The following is an 18,861-nucleotide window of genomic DNA, read 5'->3' as shown; positions in this document are numbered from 1 at the left end:
AGAAGTAACACAATGCACTTTTGATCATTTAAAAGACATTTTTTTTATTTCTTTCCTTGAAAAAGATACACTGTGATTGTGTTACAGTTACATTGGAAAGGAGATGAAAATAAATGTTACTCTAGAATGATGACCCCAGTATAGTAAGCATAGAGGTAAACACAGGGCAGTAAATGACTGTAAGACTGTGGACCCAATTCACAAACTTTTACAAGAACTATTCACACAACCGTTGTATAGACTTTTTATTTTTAATCTTAATTGTTTTTAAATTTTGTTTTTGAGAAAGTTGGAAGTTTATTCTCGTTGTTCAACATGCATGATCAATGTAGTTTAAACAGTCCTTAAGGTTCTTTGAATAGGTCAATCTACAGTACATTGAAATTAACACCAAATCCAAAAAAATAAAAAAATACACCAAAAAGACTAGCCATTAATGTTTGCTTTACAAAATGGGTAAATGGTACAGAGCAGAACTAAGGTGAAACGTAGTTAACAACACAGTTGTATGGTTCTATGACTGACGCTTAAACAACAAACTTCAACCTATATATAAGCAGTATTTGAAAAACCACACCAAGAGAATAAAGAATGTGATGAGCTGGGTGCTTGACTTCCAGCCTCAGTGCTTCATGCATAGCCCTGAAAAACACAAAGACAATGGTTTCACAACATGCAAACATAGGCTTGAGAGGGGTGTCCCTTTTGAACGAGCTATGATGTCATGTGAATAAAAACCTCACCATGATACTTAGACTAGAGCGAGACATGAAGAAGCGAGGATGTTCTCCAGCACTTCATTGCTTTTTTATCCTCAATCTGTTATTTTAGATACAATTCTATTCATAGTTGGGATTTGCCCCAAAAATGATCTCAACTTGGAAAGGCAGGACCAAACAACCAACAAATTACGTAATAACTACCCCAGATAAAAAAATAAACCAGGCCCATACTCTAAAACATTTACCACCTTGTTCAGTTTGCACCCTCTTTTTGTAAAACAGCAAACATTTTATTTGAAGCTTTTCAAACATCAGTGTTTTTTTATTACATACATAAAAACTGGTGTAAACATGACACGTGGTAAATGCTTTGTGAATATCACCCCAACTGCAGTACAAACATAATCTGCAGACAATGAAAAGGGTGCCAGTCTTTGCTTACGCATTCAGAAACGTACCTCACTCCTTCCAGTCTGTGTGGAAGGCTAAGATGTTGGTTGCAATCCAGCTGCTTCTCATCATCAGGTCATCAGGGATCAACCCATTGAAATTTCCACACAGGCCGCAGAGCCGGCTGGCGTAGGACTCGCTCACTGTCACCTTCACATTACCGAAGCTGCAGTACTTGAGCTCAATCCCAGAGCTGTGCTTAATCACGACAGTTCCCTGGGACACCGTGATGGAAATGTCTCCTACATGCGCTGGTAACACCACCTGCTGTCCATTCACCTGGAGATGTAAAGCAGAGTGCATTGTAGCCTCGCACAGCCTCTGAACTGTCAACACTGTTGTTCAAACTTATGGCATTAAAAAAAAATAAGTAGAAAAATAAATGTTCTGCTGTTTTTTTTATGCAATCATTCTTAACGGTTTACTGCAGTTACTCAGATGTGTTGATAAGCCTGTTTGAAGTTGAGGAGTTACCTGTGAAATATCTTATTGTGACATAATAAATACTGTTCGGCTTTAAACAAATTCTTCAAGTAAAATGACCTGTATGTGAGGAAGTGTTTTTCTACTGCATTAACTTCATTGTGTCAGAGTAATAATCCACTATTCTGCAGATCTCTGTCCAAAAAGGCTCTATAGTACAAACTATAGAGATCAGCTGGAGCCGACATGGCAAGCACAGGGGTGCGGTTCAATAATCCTGTCTAGTCTAGACCCCTTTGATTCATAATGCATTAGTCTGCACTCACCAGAACCATCAGATCTGGCTTCAAAACGATGGACGTGGCTTCATAGTTAAAGTAAACAGCATTTGTTATCGGTGTCGGGGCAGCCAGGTTCAGGTCAGCGGTGACTTCGAAGCGAGTCTGGGAGCCGTCGCAGAGGGTGATCATCTTATACTTTCCGTTCGACCCCAGCATGGTCATCAGCTTGTCAAACGTGGTGAGCCCGCCCACGGAGAGCAGGTTGCAGCTGGCGTGAGTGCGGCCGCACGTCCGGATTCCTCTTTGCACCACACAGTTCTCCCCTGGGGCACAGCTGATCTTCTCACAGCTTACATACCCCTCGACCGTGCACTTGCACTTCTCTGTGCAGTCTTCAGACACAAGGGACTCCCCGACCTGCAAGGGCAAGCAAAGAGTTTGGGGATCGAACAGTTAATGGGAAAACAACATATTTCATTGTATTTGTTTAAAATGATGTGATCAATATAACAACATTACAACGGGTCTATCCCTCTAATTCATGTTATAGGTCTCAAATGTGCAGTTTTGAAAGAAAAACCTGTAAAACATGATACAGGGATGGGAGTAAGATTCCCATTGCACAGCAGGTTGATCCATTTCTGGTTTTACTATGAGTTTAACAAGACACAACTAAGCTTGTTACCTATACACACTGTAGCTAATAATGCTAGTAAAACCTGGAATTGGTGAAACTGCTATGCAACAGGGGTCTTATTTCCATCCTTGTGATATACTAGGTTAAAAAAAAACATGCATTTTTTGTCTTTTACTTCATGGGTAATTTCACCTGGAGAGTAAAACAATATAAAGGATATAAATGACACATCTTGCTAATGCATTTTCACACTACTGTATATTGTAACGTAGCTGCCTCAGAGACCCGTCTCCAAACATTAGACGACAATGTCCAGTTATTTCCATCATAGCAACGTCTTGCTTTTCCAGTCGCCCGATTGGTTCTTTAACCTGTCCAATCGCAGTGCTCTGTTTGTGTTCAGAGTTTATATCAGAGCGCTGTCCAGAGGGGAGGACAGAGAGTTGGCGCGCGTCAGTGTGTTTACCTCAGAGCGAGGTGCGGCTTATCCACATTCGGCCGGCGGGTGTAAAATAAATGCCGGTGAAGGCAGGTTTTATTCCGGTAGGGAAAGTTTAGCTTAGTTATTGTTGTCTACAAAGACAATTAACAGAGCTTGCACTTAATGTGCTAGTAATACATAAATACGGTGTAACGGAAATGTGGGAGCAAGTAAACAAAAAGCCGAGGCCTCCTTGTGAAGTTACTGTTCCGGGCATCTCTTCTGGCACGGAGCTCAGGCAAGTAAACATTACTTAATGTTTATTAATGGTTATTGCTAATGTACTACTGTACTGAAGAGCAGTGTTACTGGATCAACGTTTCATTTTGACAACAAGTAACATGTCATTTAACGAGCCTGCGCAGAACTGTTGTGGCATAAGGTGGTATTTCGGCGGTGGTTACTACACTAGATTTTTTTTCTTCAATTTATTGACTCCTTAGCAACTCTGAAACCGTTAAAACAACTGTATATAATAACGCAGAATTTAAAATTAAAACGTTGGGTGTATTTATTGCATTAAACAACAATTCATGTTTTTTTTTCATTTAATCAAAACATGTTAAATGTACGAAAAGCTAGGTTTGAAAAATGTGATTACAGGATGTGTTTGTGTGTGTGTGTAGATAGATAGATATAAATAAATAATACATTGTCAAATAATACTTTGTATGAAAACAAACTAAGTGAGATCTACATGTTTTAAAAGTGCTCAGAGCTGCCTTTTGTTTATATGAGTGTATGTATAAGTGTTCTGGTTAGAATAACAGTGTTATGTAAAACTGGACTGACCTTCATGTATCTCCCATTGTGAACGCAGCCGCACATCTTCAGCAACACGCATTTCTCCCCATCAAAGACGTAGCCCGAGTCGCACTGGCAGCCCTCATAACACTTGGAGGAGCAGGTGAGGGCGGCGATGGCACTGGCACAGGTGCTGCCACAGGTGTCGGCGCACACCTCATATAGGCTGTTCACAGGACAGGTCATTGCTGAAATAAAGAACAACAAAAACACTCACCCTGTGAATACAGTAAGGTTTGCAAATAATAATCCAAATTATAATTCCGGTAATAAAAAGAAAAAAAATACACTAACAGTGTTTGCAACGACCTGGCTTGAATATGGACATTTGTTGGAAGTCTCAAAGAACAGCAATAATAAGCCACCCAAACCCAATATGGGGGTTCCTCGTAAGGGCCACATCTGCTAGGGTTAGGTGATTGGGAGGCACTTTTACTATAACTAACCCTGCTACATCTGTGGGTAAAACTCTCAGGATTAAAGTAAAATAGACACATGCTTTGGTTGATGACACCTTTAAGTTGATCTCACCTCCCCCCCCCACAAAAGACAGTTATCTACATACGGCAGAACCCATCGTTCCTCCAGGGCTTGATGATGACTCCAGCATCCTGGCAGGCAGCAGTGTAGGCTTCCAGATTCCTACAGAGGATATCCCTCAGCCCATCAGTGGCACATACGTCAAAGACACAGTTTTCAAAGTAAATGTCAGGACTGATGACGGAGTGGCAGGCTGCGAAGGGGCCCGTTGTGGAGGAGATGATCCCACAGCTGTCTGCTGTGCTGTACTTGGCCTTGTTGGTTTCGTCACACCGTGGACAGTCCTGGTCACAGCCATGGTTGCACTTGGCTCCTTCTACAAAGACTTGCCAGCTGGCCCCAAAGGCATTGACGTTCTCTGTGAGTCCGCCACCCTGCAGTGCAAACTCATCCTTTTTGTTGCCGTTGAAGTTGCCGCAAAGTCCACCTACCTTGTTCCGGTAGTTGCCAGGGACGGTTACCTGCACGTAGTACACAGAATCGTAGAGAACCTTCAGCCCGAACTCTGTCTGAAGGATGATGTTTTTACCCTGCTGGATCACAGAAACCTTCCCATCGTCCAGCTTCAGAGGTAGGTTTGTTGAGATCCCATTGAGCTGTGGTGGAAAAGGGGAAATGTATAGTTTCCAGTGTTGTTATGCAGACAAGATATATAAAAAAGTAATGTGCAACTGGCTTTTATGTGGTAAAACCAATTTTCCAATGTCTTGTTAAAGTCTTATTTATACTGGCTATTGTCAATTCAGTTTTAACTTAATATGCTTCGTGCATTCAACATCATGCCCCACTTGGATCAGTAAACACAGATCTCACTGTGACATTCCTCACTTGCAGTGTTTATAATCATTGATATGTAAATCAGTTTTTTGAGTCATGTAGATTATTTTACTATGATGCAAATCTTTAGTAAATACATGTGTTATTACATTTATGATGTAATGAACTGTTGTCAGTTGTCGATACCTTTTATAAACAAGTCAAAATAAGACCTGCTTAGCTTACCTTCACTTTCCATTGGACCTTCTGCTCCATGGTGATGCTATAGCCATTCACCTTAGTGACCACCATTCTAGTGACAGCCACCTTCCCGTTGCCGTAGCTCTCGTTCTCCACCTGCACTTCAAAAGGTGTAAGACTGCCGTTCGTGTACAGGAGCTTTGCCAGTGTGTAGGTGCAGGTGCCCTGGAAGTCGAATTTCAGCCCATCGAATGAGGTGTAGTGTGGGTCTCCAGAAGCAGTGCACTTCCCCTCCCCTAGGGGATGGCATCCCTGCACACCATTCTGTACTTTGCACACCTCGTTCTCCCCGCATGTGATTGGCTGGCACTGCACAGCTCCACTGGCACCGCACGTGCACTGACTCGTGCACAATCCATCAGGGAAAAACATTTCCCCAGCCTTGTAGTAGCGGCCACTGTACATGCAGCCACACTGGGCGATGGGGACACACTGGACTCCACTGAGAATGTATCCCTCATTACACTGGCATCCTTCCTCGCACAAAGCATCGCACTGGGTGCCAGTGGTGAGACTGGCACACGTGGATGGGCATCCACTGGCACACACCTCATAGTGGCTGTTTTGAGGACAGTCAGGAGCTGAGAGGAGAAAAAATACAATAATAATGTGTAATGTTGACAAATGGGCCCTGTATTTAGTGAGTTATATGTTGAGGGACAAGCTATTTTGTTAACGTAGCTTTACATTTCCTTTGTGGTTTTATGAGTGCTTCTGGGTTCTGTTTCTCCAATATTGAATTATTATAATATAACCTGGTTTTGTCTGGGGAATCATGGGTGCCAGGACATTGCTCTCTCTCTTTCATTTCATTCAAATCATGATACAATGTGACCTTTCAACTCCCCAGCCCCAACTATCAACATCAATATGGTTTTACCATCAGAATACATAAAATAAGTAAACAACACTTACGGCAAAATGTTTTAGTTCTCCATTGATAAACCTGGGCTCCTTTTTCCTGACAGTCGGTGACATAGGCAGTGATGGCCTTACACAGAACAGTCTTCATGCCCTTGTAAAGACAGGCATCAAACACACAGTCATCGAAGAAATATGTAGGGGGCACCTTGGCATGGCAATCTCTGAACGGCCCAGTCGGATCCGTGATTATGCCACAGTATGCATTGGTCTCATATTGACGTTTCTGAGTGACATCGCAGTTCGGACATGTTCCTTTGCACTGGTCACTGCAGCCGGGGATGTCTTCAGTCTTCCAACTCGCTCCAAACTCTGCCGGCACTTGGGTCAGCTGCCCATCCTTCATAGTCAAGTCATCCTTGTCATCCTGGTTGTAGTTTCCACACAGGCCACACATAGCTCCTGCATAACTTTCAGGTACAGTGACTGCCACTCGGCTGTGCCAGTTGAAAGCGACCTGTAGTCCGAAACCTGTCTGAATGATGGCACTCCATCCTTTCTCTTGGATTGATAATCTATTGTTCTCCAGGCTCAAGGGCAGGTTCACCCAAAGGTTGTCCACCTGGTAAGAAAGAGAAGAAATCAGTTGCTGTTTGTTATGGAATTAAATGTAATAAAAAGTGTTCATCTATCTTTTGAATAATGTTTTGTAGGGAATTATGAATATTCTGTTATCATTTATTCAATGCTGTAGTTTTCAGTCATTTGCTAGCTTTACTAAAGTGGACACAAACACTCACCTGAACCTTCCCAGCATGGTCCGTGCTGACGATGATGATGTGGCCGTACACGTTGACCTGTACGAGCCGTGTGTAAGCCACAGCCTTATTGCCTCGGTGCTCATTCTGCACCTGCACCTGGAACTTCTCCAGTTCATCAGTTGCATTGCAGACAGCCGCTAGCTGGTAGAAGCAGGTTCCCTGGAAGTCAAACTTGCGTCCATCAAAGGAGATGTAGTGAGGGTCCCCACTGGCACTGCATGTCGCTTTTTTGTTGGAATAACAACCCCTTACTCCTTTAACTACCTTACAAACTTCGAAAGACTTGCATTTTGTGTTTCTGCACTGCACTTTGCCAGTGCCTGTGTCACAGATGCATGATTGCTCGCAGTTATTGTCAGACCACAGCCTCACCCCAGGTGGGTAGTATCGGCCCTTGTAGGTGCAGCCACATTTCTTGACGGGCACACACTCTCCAGCACTGAGAACAAAATCATCGTTACACTGGCAGGTCTCGGTGCAGGGCAGCTTGCAATTGACAGAAGCACTAGGGTTGGAGCAGGACGCAGGACAGGCGCTGCCACAGGACTCGTAGTGACTGTTAGGAGGACATGTCAGAGCTACAGGGACAAGACAGAAACAATTAGGATTGCAAAAGAAAGATGTTACACCAACTATGACAGCTGAAGCACCAAAGGTGTATTTAAACGAGGGATAACAGATACTTACGGCATTGGGACTGCTCTCTCCAGTTGTATACTTTTACTCCTGCTGCCTGGCAAGCATCGGCATAGGTGTTCAGTGCTTGACAGAGGAAACCTCTGAACCCATCATTCAAACACACATCGTACACACATCCGTCCATAAAGAGCTCTGGCTTGATGACTGCATGGCAGTCCCTGAAAGGCCCATCAGCTTTGGACAGCAGACCACAGAACTCCTCTCCCTGGTATTTGGTAATGAAACTGGGCTCGCAGGTTTTGCACTCTCCATTGCAGTCATCCCGGCATGCAGGATCATGATCTTCAACTTTCCAGCTCCCCCCAAAGGACACAGCATTCTTGGCTTGTTGCCCATCCGGCATGCGGAAATCATCTTTTGATTCTTCGTTGTAGTTCCCGCACAACCCACATAGTGCACCAAGGAAAGCACTGGGAACAGACACAGCGAGGCGGTGGTTCCAGTCAAAGGTTAACCTGAGGCCAAAATCGGTCTGCAGAACACCACGATTTCCACTTTGATAGATTTTCACTTTGCCATCCTGGAGCGTGACAGGCAAGAAATACACATTCTGGTCGACCTAAACAGGGTGGAAACAAAGAAGGGGAAAAAACGAAGTTACATGCTTTAGGAATAGCTGGCCACTGGATGAGAGGTCAATGCAATGTATTATTATTATTATTATCATTGTTATTATTTTTCTTTTGTGATGAGCAAAGACTATGAGGCAAACAGTTTTGGACTGGACTGATTTTATTTACGTTGGCAACTGCAGCCTTGCTAAAACTGCTGTTGTAGGTCTTGGTGCATGTCTTTCAACAGTCATTGAAAGATAGACATCCTGAGATACAGTGATTGTCTTCTCCTTTTTTCTCCTTGGGAGACATATATACTTTACTACAAAAATGTAATTGTGGGATGATTGACTGGGGATTTGTTGCAGGAAAGTATAGAGGATTTATGTATTCTCATGTCTCAGGAGAAGCAGGAATAGTGTTAGGGCTGAGCTTAGGGTTATGGCTAGGGTTATGGTTGAGCCATCGGGGGGCGTATTAAATCATGACTATAGGCATCTCTTACCCTCACACGACCATTTTCAGACTTTGCCACAGTTATATCGAGGCCGTAGACCTGAACATTGAAATATTTCAAGTAGGCCACTTGTGTGCTACCCCGGTTTTCGTTCTTTGCCTCGATATTAAATCTGGGCAGATCAGCATCGTCCCTGCAGGTCTTGGCGATGGTGTAGGTACAGGTGCCCTGGAAACTGAAGAGTTGCCCATCAAAAGTGCGGTAATGTGGGTCTCCCCAAGCAATACACTCAGCCTTGGATTCTGGGACACACACCGGGGTATTTTTCACTACTTGGCATTGCTCTCCAGTTTGACACTGTTTCTTCTCACAAAGGTCTACAACTGCAGAAGCAAGAAAATAATGATCTCTATGTTAGGTATATTCAAAATAAACAATATAACACCTGCAGAGGAACAGTCCTTTGAAAAAAACCAGCATTGGTTATTCTTACAGCAAGGTACTGTGCTCTCAGAAAACTCATGTAGTAAAGCAAGATCGGGCCTTGTCGGTACTGGGATGGGTAACGTGTGATGATAGCCATGTGCTGAGGGATATAGTGTTGCATCTTTAAATATGAGATGCGTGGATTTGTACTTACTGTCCTGTTGGCACATCTGCGCTCCATCCAGCACAAGGCAGCGCTCCCCTGTGGCACAGCTAATGCTCTCGCATATCACAACCCCCTTGGGGAAGCAAGTGCACTTCTTGGTGCAGTCGACAGACATCACTGACTCCCCAGCCTGCAAGGACAAGCAATTAGTAATCACAGTTATTTCTATGCAGGAGAAAACCGTTTGCACAGTGGCTAATTTAACCTCTTGGTAAAACCTGGATTTATTAAAACCACACTCTGCATGGGAGTCTTGTTTTACAAATTAATTGTACTTCTGAATTACAAACAATTCCTAATAAATTCTGTAAACCATCTGTCATCTATGAAGGGCAACTCAACAACTACAGTAAAAGAACATCTTCAAAGTTTATAGTGTATTATCATGCTATGGAGTTTCAAGGCAAGTCTTTTTTAAAGTCTTGGATGGACTTTTCTTTTAAGGTGAAATTGGTAATTTTAGAATGACACCACATAAAACCAAGCACAGAAAAATGATTTAAATCGTGAGGAAAGAATGTAGCATGGAATGGGGCTGACCTTCATGTATCTCCCGTTGTGCACACAGCCACAGTTTCCAGAGGATACACACTGCTCCCCATCAAACACAAAGCCAGGATCACACTGGCAGCCCTCATAACACTGAGATGTGCAGGTGAGCGGGGTGATGATACTTGCACAAGCACTGCCACAGGTGTCCGCACAAACTTCGTATTGGCTGTTCTTTGGACAAGTCATTGCTAAAAATAAGATGCAGATAAATAGTTGATATACGTTTTTTTTAAAAAATCAATAAACACTTAAATGTAACACTACTAAAACATTAGTGTAACATGCTCATGATATATTTTGTAAAAAAATAAAAATGAATTGCTTACGGCAGAACCCATCGTTCCTCCAGGGCTTGATGATGACTCCAGCATCCTGGCAGGCAGCAGTGTAGGCTTCCAGATTCCTACAGAGGATATCCCTCAGCCCATCAGTGGCACATACATCAAAGACACAGTTCTCAAAGTAAATGTCAGGACTGATGATGGAGCGGCAGGCTGCGAAGGGGCCTGTTGTGGAGGAGATGATCCCACAGCTGTCTGCTGTGCTGTACTTGGCCTTTTTGGTTTCGTCACACCGGGGGCAGTCCTGGTCACAGCCATGGTTGCACTTGGCTCCTTCCACGAATATATTCCAACTGGCCCCAAAGGCATTGACGTTCTCTGTGAGTCCGCCACCCTGCAGTGCAAACTCATCCTTTTTGTTGCCGTTGAAGTTGCCACAAAGTCCACCTACCTTGTTCCGGTAGTTGCCAGGGATGGTTACCTGCACGTAGTACACCGAGTCATAGAGAACCTTCAGCCCAAACTCTGTCTGAAGGATGATGTTTTTACCCTGCTGGATCACAGAAACCTTCCCATCGTCCAGCTTCAGGGGTAGGTTTGTATTGATTCCATTCACCTGAAAATTATTGGGATAACTTTAATTCAAAGAAAATATTTCATCTTGTGAGGAAACAAAAAAGAATGGAAACAGAAAGATTCATTAAGCATTCAGATTCTTTGATTGGGAATTGTTTGAATAAATATATAATAATGTGATAAATAATGTGATATCTTGTAACAATTGTAAGTCGCCCTGGATAAGGGCGTCTGCTAAGAAATAAATAATAATAATAATAAATAATAATAATATATTAATTGTATAGAAAGGGACAAGTTGTTTCTAGACTAAATACAATATTTTGTTCATTGCATCCAACAAAAATGCCAGATTCATGAAACTCCATGACAGATTTAGGAATAATTACAGGCACGCAATGTTCCTGCTTGTATTTTGAATGACGGGACCTCTCAAATAGTGCTTTCCTGCATAATAACAAAACATGACAGAAGAGATACTCTTCCCTCTCAGCTTACCTTCACTTTCCATTGGACCTTCTGCTCCATGGTGATGCTATAGCCATTCACCTTGGTGACCACCATTCTAGTGACAGCCACCTTCCTGTTGCCGTAGCTCTCGTTCTCCACCTGCACTTCAAAAGGTGTAAGACTGCCGTTCGTGTACAGGAGCTTTGCCAGTGTGTAGGTGCAGGTGCCCTGGAAGTCGAATTTCAGCCCATCGAATGAGGTGTAGTGTGGGTCCCCAGAAGCAGTGCACTTCCCCTCCCCTAGGGGATGGCATCCCTGCACACCATTCTGTACTTTGCACACCTCGTTCTCCCCGCATGTGATTGGCTGGCACTGCACAGCTCCACTGGCACCACACGTGCACTGACTCGTGCACAATCCATCAGGGAAAAACATTTCTCCAGCCTTGTAGTAACGGCCACTGTACATGCAGCCACACTGGGAGATGGGGACACACTGGACTCCACTGAGAATGAATCCCTCATTACACTGGCATCCTTCCTCGCACAAAGCATCGCACTGGGTGCCAGTGGTGAGACTGGCACACGTGGATGGGCATCCACTGGCACACACCTCATAGTGGCTGTTTTTAGGACAGTCAGGAGCTGAGGGGAGTAAAATTCAAATAATCCATACACTGTTTCAAGTAGGACTATACCTTTTAGAGAAGAATAAAATAAAAACTACACTTACTGCAAAATGTGTCTGTTCTCCATTCATAAACCTGGGCTCCAGCCTGCTGACATTCGGTGACATAGCCACTAATGGCCTTACACACAACAGACTGCATGCCTTTGTAAAGACAGGCATCAAACACACAGTCATCAAAGAAATTTGTACGGGGCACCTTGGCATGGCAATCCCTGAACGGCCCAGTCGGATCCGTGATTATGCCACAGTATTCATTGGTCTCATATTGACGTTTCTGAGTGACATCACAGTTCGGACACGTTCCTTTGCACTGGTCACTGCAGCCGGGGATGTCTTCTGTCTTCCAACTTGCTCCAAATTCTGCTGGGACTTTGGTCAGCTGCCCGTTCTTCATAGTCAAGTCATCCTTGCTATCCTGGTTGTAGTTTCCACACAGGCCACACATAGCGCCTGCGTAGCTTTCAGGTACAGTGACTGCCACTCGGCTGTGCCAGTTGAAAGCGACCTGTAGTCCGAAACCTGTCTGAATGATGGCGCTCCAGCCTTTCTCTTGTATTGATAATCTATTGTTCTCCAGGCTCAAGGGCAGGTTCACCCAAAGGTTGTCCACCTGGTAAGAAAGAGACAAAATTGTTTGCTATTTGTTGTGGAATGAAATCTAATAAAAAGTGTCTAACGAATGTAGTGTTTTGTGAGGAATTATGAATATTCTGTTATGATTTATTTAATGGTGTAGTTTTCAGTCATTTGCTAGCTTTACTAAAGTGGACACAAACACTCACCTGGACCTTCCCAGCATGGTCCGTGCTGACGATGATGATGTGGCCGTACACGTTGACCTGTACGAGCCGTGTGTAAGCCACAGCCTTATTGCCTCGGTGCTCATTCTGCACCTGCACCTGGAACTTCTCCAGTTCATCAGTTGCATTGCAGACAGCCGCTAGCTGGTAGAAGCAGGTTCCCTGGAAGTCAAACTTGCTTCCATCAAAGGAGATGTAGTGAGGGTCCCCACTGGCACTGCATGTTGCCTTCCTGTTGGAGTAACAACCCCTCACTCCTTTAACTACCTTACAAACTTCAAAGGACTTGCATTTTGTGTTTCTGCACTGCACTTTGCCAGTGCCTGTGTCACAGATGCATGATTGCTCGCAGTTATTGTCAGACCACAGCCTGACCCCAGGTGGGTAGTATCGGTCCTGGTAGGTGCAACCACATTTCGTGACGGGCACACACTCTCCAGCACTGAGAACGAAGCCATCATTACACTGGCAGGTCTCGGTGCAGGGCAGCTTGCAATTGACAGAAGTGCTAGTGTTGGAGCAGGATGCAGGACAGGCGCTGCCACAGGACTCGTAGTGACTGTTAGGAGGACATGTCAGAGCTACAGGGACAAGACAGAATTAAAGGGAATTGAGTGCCTATTGAATGCCTCCATGCTTCTTATCCACAATATACTGTGTGTATTCATATTTGGACACCGTTTATCTTCTAAGTATATAAAGTAGCAAATAATTTCAAAATAACCAATTATATATATATATATATATATATATATATATATATATATATATATATATATATATATATATATCAGCTAGCACAGAAAAAGTGCATTATATTTACTGCTCTGTTAAAGGTGTGTGCGGTATAGAAACATTTTGCTGCATGGATACTTACGACATTGGGACTGATTTCTCCAATTGTATACTTTAACCCCTGCTGCCTGGCACACATCTGCATAGGTCTTCAAAGCCTGACAGAGGAAAACACTAAACCCGTCATTCAAACACACGTCGTAGACACAGCCATCCATAAAGAGCTCTGGCTTGATGACTGCATGGCAGTCCCTGAAAGGCCCATCCGCTTTGGCCAGCAGACCACAGAACTCCTCTCCTTGGTACTTGGAAATGAGGCTAGGTTCACAGGTTTTGCACTCTCCAATGCAGTTGTCCCAGCATGCAGGATCATCATCTTTAACTTTCCAGCTTCTCCCAAAGGACACAGCATTGTCGGCCTCTTCTCCATCCCCCATGATGAAGTCATCTTTTGAGTCACCATTGTAATTTCCACACAACCCGCACAGTTGATTAAGGAATGTGCTTGTGACAGACACAGTGAGGTAGTGGTTCCAGTCATAGGACAATCTGAGACCAAAATCGGTTTCCAGGACAAGAAGACCTCCACTTTGATAGAGTTTTACTTTCCCATCCTGGAGACTGCCGGGCAAGAAAAACACATTCTGATTTACCTGGAATAGAAACAATACATTTTATTAATATTTACAAACTTAGAAATATAATTTTAGACATCTAGGAAACATCACATCCACACGTTTTGTGGTGTTGATGCAATGATGCTCAGGAATAACTACATAGTTCTTACCCTCACTCTGCCATTCTCAGACTTGGCCATAGTTATCGTTAAGCCATAGACCTGGACGTTTACATGTTTCAAATAGGCCACTCGTGTGTTACCCCGGTTTTCGTTCTTTGCCTCGATATTGAAGTCGGGTAGGGTTTTGTCCCCACAAGTCTTGGCGATGGTGTAGGTACAGGTGCCCTGGAAATCGAAGCTTCGTCCATCGAAGGTGCGGTAATGTGGATCTCCCCAAGCGATACACTCAGCTTTCGATAGTGGTAAGCACACAGCCTGGTTGTCCACTTTTTGGCAAGTTTCCCCATTCCTGCACTGCTTACTTGTGCATGGATCCACAACTACAGGTGCGTAGGAAAGGAGAAGTAGTTCAGGATCAGTGAAATTGTTGAGGTAGGGGAGTGGATCAGAGCAGAAAAAGGAATAGACCACATCATCTCAAATACCAGAATTAAGATGAATACAAGGAACAACCATTTCAACAATACATGGAAGACATTTTGTGTTCAACAGCAGCAGGACAGTCTACCACAGTAAGGCACAAATCAATTATTACCATCACAATTCAACACCATTCTGACCTTTCCTTCCACCATTAAAACCAACAGTGCCATTATCAAACTCACGCTCATCTAAACAGATCTGGGCTCCATTCTGCACAGCACACCCAGTGGTACATTGGATTGTCTCACAGCTCACTGCTCCCTTGGGGTTACATGTGCACTTCCTGGAGCAGTCTGCAGACATCAGGGACTCCCCAACCTGTGAAGAAAAGTCAATACATTGTAACTGGGTCAAATTGAGCATGAATCTAGAGATAGTGTATCACACTGTACAGGATCTCACTCTGCCAGAGACCATGTAGCGGCACAGGAATTGATTTTATAATCCACAATGAAATATTTTCTGTTGTAAAAGGAATTACTGTTCGAAACGATTTTGCTATTGATATCCTCTGTCACAACCAAATAGCTTCATAAACTCATATTTCACAGTCACCAAAAGAATATGTTGATATTCAGAACCATCACAGTAAAAGAACGAGGAATGGGGCTGACCTTCATGTATCTCCCATTGTGCGAACAACCACAGTTTCCAGAGGATACACACTGCTCCCCATCAAACACAAAGCCAGGGTCACACTGGCAGCCCTCATAACACTGAGATGTGCAGGTGAGGGGGGCGATGATACCTGCACAAGCACTGCGACAGGTGTCAGCACAAACCTCGTATTGGCTGTTCTTTGGACAAGTCATTGCTAAAATGAGACACAGAAATATTTAAAATACATAAAAACCCCCACTTAATTCAATACTTCTTAAAACACTAGTGTAACATACTCATTATATCAATTGTAAAAAGAAAAACAATGAATTGCTTACGGCAGAACCCATCGTTCCTCCAGGGCTTGATGATGACTCCAGCATCCTGGCAGGCAGCAGTGTAGGCTTCCAGATTCCTACAGAGGATATCCCTCAGCCCATCAGTGGCACATACGTCAAAGACACAGTTTTCAAAGTAAATGTCAGGACTGATGACGGAGTGGCAGGCTGCGAAGGGGCCCGTTGTGGAGGAGATGATCCCACAGCTGTCTGCTGTGCTGTACTTGGCCTTTTTGGTTTCGTCACACCGGGGGCAGTCCTGGTCACAGCCATGGTTGCACTTGGCGCCTTCCACAAATATATTCCAACTGGCCCCAAAGGCATTGACGTTCTCTGTGAGTCCGCCACCCTGCAGTGCAAACTCATCCTTTTTGTTGCCGTTGAAGTTGCCACAAAGTCCACCTACCTTGTTCCGGTAGTTGCCAGGGACGGTTACCTGCACGTAGTACACCGAGTCATAGAGAACCTTCAGCCCAAACTCTGTCTGAAGGATGATGTTTTTACCCTGCTGGATCACAGAAACCTTCCCATCGTCCAGCTTCAGGGGTAGGTTTGTATTGATTCCATTCACCTGAGAATTATTGGGATAACTTTAATTCAAAGAAAATATTTCATCTTGTAAGGAAATGAAAAAAGAATGGAAACAGAAAAATTGATTAAGCATTCAGATTCTTTGATTGGGAATTGTTTGATTAACTATATTAAATGTACAGAAAGGGACAAGTTGTTTCTAGACTAAATACAATATTTTGTTCATTGCATCCAAAAAAATTCTAGATTCCTGAAACTCCATGACAGATTTAGGAATAATTACAGGCACGCAGTGTTCCTGCTTGTATTTTGAATGACAGGACCTCTCAAATAGTGCTTTCCTGCATAATAACAAAACATGACAGAAGAGATACTCATCCCTCTCAGCTTACCTTCACTCTCCATTGGACCTTCTGCTCCATGGTGATGCTATAGCCATTCACCTTAGTGACCACCATTCTAGTGACAGCCACCTTCCTGTTGCCGTAGCTCTCGTTCTCCACCTGCACTTCAAAAGGTGTAAGACTGCCGTTCGTGTACAGGAGCTTTGCCAGTGTGTAGGTGCAGGTGCCCTGGAAGTCGAATTTCAGCCCATCGAATGAGGTGTAGTGTGGGTCTCCAGAAGCAGTGCACTTCCCCTCCCCTAGGGGATGGCATCCCTGCACACCATTCTGTACTTTGCACACCTCGTTCTCCCCGCATGTGATTGGCTGGCACTGCACAGCTCCACTGGCACCGCACGTGCACTGACTCGTGCACAATCCATCAGGGAAAAACATTTCTCCAGCCTTGTAGTAACGGCCACTGTACATGCAGCCACACTGGGAGATGGGGACACACTGGACTCCACTGAGAATGAATCCCTCATTACACTGGCATCCTTCTTCACACAAAGCATCGCACTGTGTGCCAGTGGTGAGACTGGCACACGTGGATGGGCATCCACTGGCACACATCTCATAGTGGCTGTTTTCAGGACAGACAGGAGCTGAGGGGAGTGAAATGCAAATAATCCACACACACTGTCAAGTAGGACTATACCTTTTAGAGAAGAATAAAATAAAAACTAGACTTACTGCAAAATGTGTCTGTTCTCCATTTATAAACCTGGGCTCCAGCCTCCTGACATTTGGTGACGTAGCCACTGATGGCCTTACACACAACAGACTGTATGCCCTTGTAAAGACAGGCATCAAACACACAGTCATCAAAGAAATATGTAGGGGGCACCTTGGCATGGCAATCTCTGAATGGCCCAGTCGGATCCGTGATTATGCCACAGTATTCATTGGTCTCATATTGACGTTTCTGAGTGACATCACAGTTCGGACACGTTCCTTTGCACTGGTCACTGCAGCCGGGGATGTCTTCTGTCTTCCAACTTGCTCCAAATTCTGCTGGGACTTTGGTCAGCTGCCCATTCTTCATAGTCAAGTCATCCTTGTCATCCTGGTTGTAGTTTCCACACAGGCCACACATCGCGCCTGCGTAGCTTTCAGGAACAGTGATTTCCACTTGGCTCTTCCAGTCGAAAGTCACCTGCAATCCGAAACCGGTCTCAATGACGGCTTTCCAGCCTTTGCTTTGGATTGATAATCTGTTGTCTTCTAGGCTCAAGGGTAGGTTCTCCCACAGGTTATCCACCTAGTTTATTAGCAAAGTAGGAAAATGTAATGAACATAAATATTATTGTACAAAAAAATCATCAAAAAAAATAAAATTATATTATACTTAATCCCTCAACAATGCACACGTATGCCAATAAAGTACGTGTTACTTATTTAGGAGTTTGAATGAGGGAAATCCCTAAATTGTCCTTTTGTATCTAAGAATATACATTAGACAGAAACACTCACCTGGACCTTCCCAGCATGGTCCGTGCTGACGATGATGATGTGGCCGTACACGTTGACCTGTACGAGCCGTGTGTAAGCCACAGCCTTATTGCCTCTGTGCTCATTTTGCACCTGCACCTGGAACTTCTCCAGTTCATCAGTTGCATTGCAGACAGCTGCTAGCTGGTAGAAGCAGGTTCCTTGGAAGTCAAACTTGCGTCCATCAAAGGAGATGTAGTGAGGGTCCCCACTGGCTCTGCATGTTGCCTTTCTATTGGAATAACAACCCCTTACTCCTTTAACTACCTTACAAACTTCGAAGGACTTGCATTTTGTGTTTCTGCACTGCACTTTGCCAGTGCCTGCGTCACAGATGCAGGATTGCTCGCAGCTATTGTCAGACCACAGCCTGACCCCAGGTGGGTAGTATCGGTCTTGATAGGTGCAACCACATTTCTTGATGGGCACACACTCTCCAGCACTGAGAACGAAGCCATCGTTACACTGGCAGGTCTCGGTGCAGGGCAGCTTGCAATTGACAGAAGCACTAGGGTTTGAGCAGGATGCAGGACAGGCGCTCCCACAGGACTCGTAGTGACTGTTAGGAGGACATGTCAGAGCTACAGGGACAAGACAGAATAAAATGGAATTTATTGTCTATACAAGTCTCTCTTCTTCAAAAAGTGAATGTAGCGCATGTATATATTTAATCTCTTTTGGATACGTTGATACGTTTTGTAAGTACTGTTCATAACCTGTTGATTTAAATATTGGATTATTGTGCAGCATGTG

At 44.0% G+C, this 18,861-nt stretch overlaps 1 protein-coding gene across 1 annotated transcript in view; it reads right to left on the bottom strand.

The window, feature by feature from the left end:
• Window positions 1–18: 18 nt before the first annotated feature.
• Window positions 19–18,861, bottom strand: part of LOC117434035 (IgGFc-binding protein-like) — a 30,605-nt gene continuing 11,762 nt past the window's right edge. The window contains exons 15-38 of the mRNA XM_059011130.1: window positions 18,091–18,689; window positions 17,311–17,878; window positions 16,627–17,222; window positions 15,704–16,274; window positions 15,380–15,579; window positions 14,948–15,083; window positions 14,331–14,662; window positions 13,626–14,196; window positions 12,731–13,329; window positions 11,991–12,558; window positions 11,307–11,902; window positions 10,278–10,848; window positions 9,940–10,139; window positions 9,388–9,529; window positions 8,796–9,130; window positions 7,725–8,295; window positions 7,017–7,615; window positions 6,271–6,838; window positions 5,341–5,936; window positions 4,364–4,934; window positions 3,787–3,986; window positions 1,922–2,293; window positions 1,181–1,451; window positions 19–642 (exon numbers count right to left, since the gene is read on the bottom strand). Of these exons, the coding sequence (XP_058867113.1) occupies window positions 1,182–1,451; window positions 1,922–2,293; window positions 3,787–3,986; window positions 4,364–4,934; window positions 5,341–5,936; window positions 6,271–6,838; window positions 7,017–7,615; window positions 7,725–8,295; window positions 8,796–9,130; window positions 9,388–9,529; window positions 9,940–10,139; window positions 10,278–10,848; window positions 11,307–11,902; window positions 11,991–12,558; window positions 12,731–13,329; window positions 13,626–14,196; window positions 14,331–14,662; window positions 14,948–15,083; window positions 15,380–15,579; window positions 15,704–16,274; window positions 16,627–17,222; window positions 17,311–17,878; window positions 18,091–18,689 (10,331 nt within the window). The 3' untranslated portion in view covers window positions 19–642; window position 1,181. The remainder of the gene's footprint in view (window positions 643–1,180; window positions 1,452–1,921; window positions 2,294–3,786; window positions 3,987–4,363; window positions 4,935–5,340; window positions 5,937–6,270; window positions 6,839–7,016; window positions 7,616–7,724; window positions 8,296–8,795; window positions 9,131–9,387; window positions 9,530–9,939; window positions 10,140–10,277; window positions 10,849–11,306; window positions 11,903–11,990; window positions 12,559–12,730; window positions 13,330–13,625; window positions 14,197–14,330; window positions 14,663–14,947; window positions 15,084–15,379; window positions 15,580–15,703; window positions 16,275–16,626; window positions 17,223–17,310; window positions 17,879–18,090; window positions 18,690–18,861) is intronic.

This window comes from Acipenser ruthenus, chromosome 41 (genome assembly GCF_902713425.1).
Source record: "Acipenser ruthenus chromosome 41, fAciRut3.2 maternal haplotype, whole genome shotgun sequence".
In the NCBI taxonomy this organism is placed as follows: domain Eukaryota; kingdom Metazoa; phylum Chordata; class Actinopteri; order Acipenseriformes; family Acipenseridae; genus Acipenser; species Acipenser ruthenus.
The sequence above is the reverse complement of the archived record's forward strand: the minus strand, read 5'-3'. Positions and strand labels throughout refer to the sequence as shown.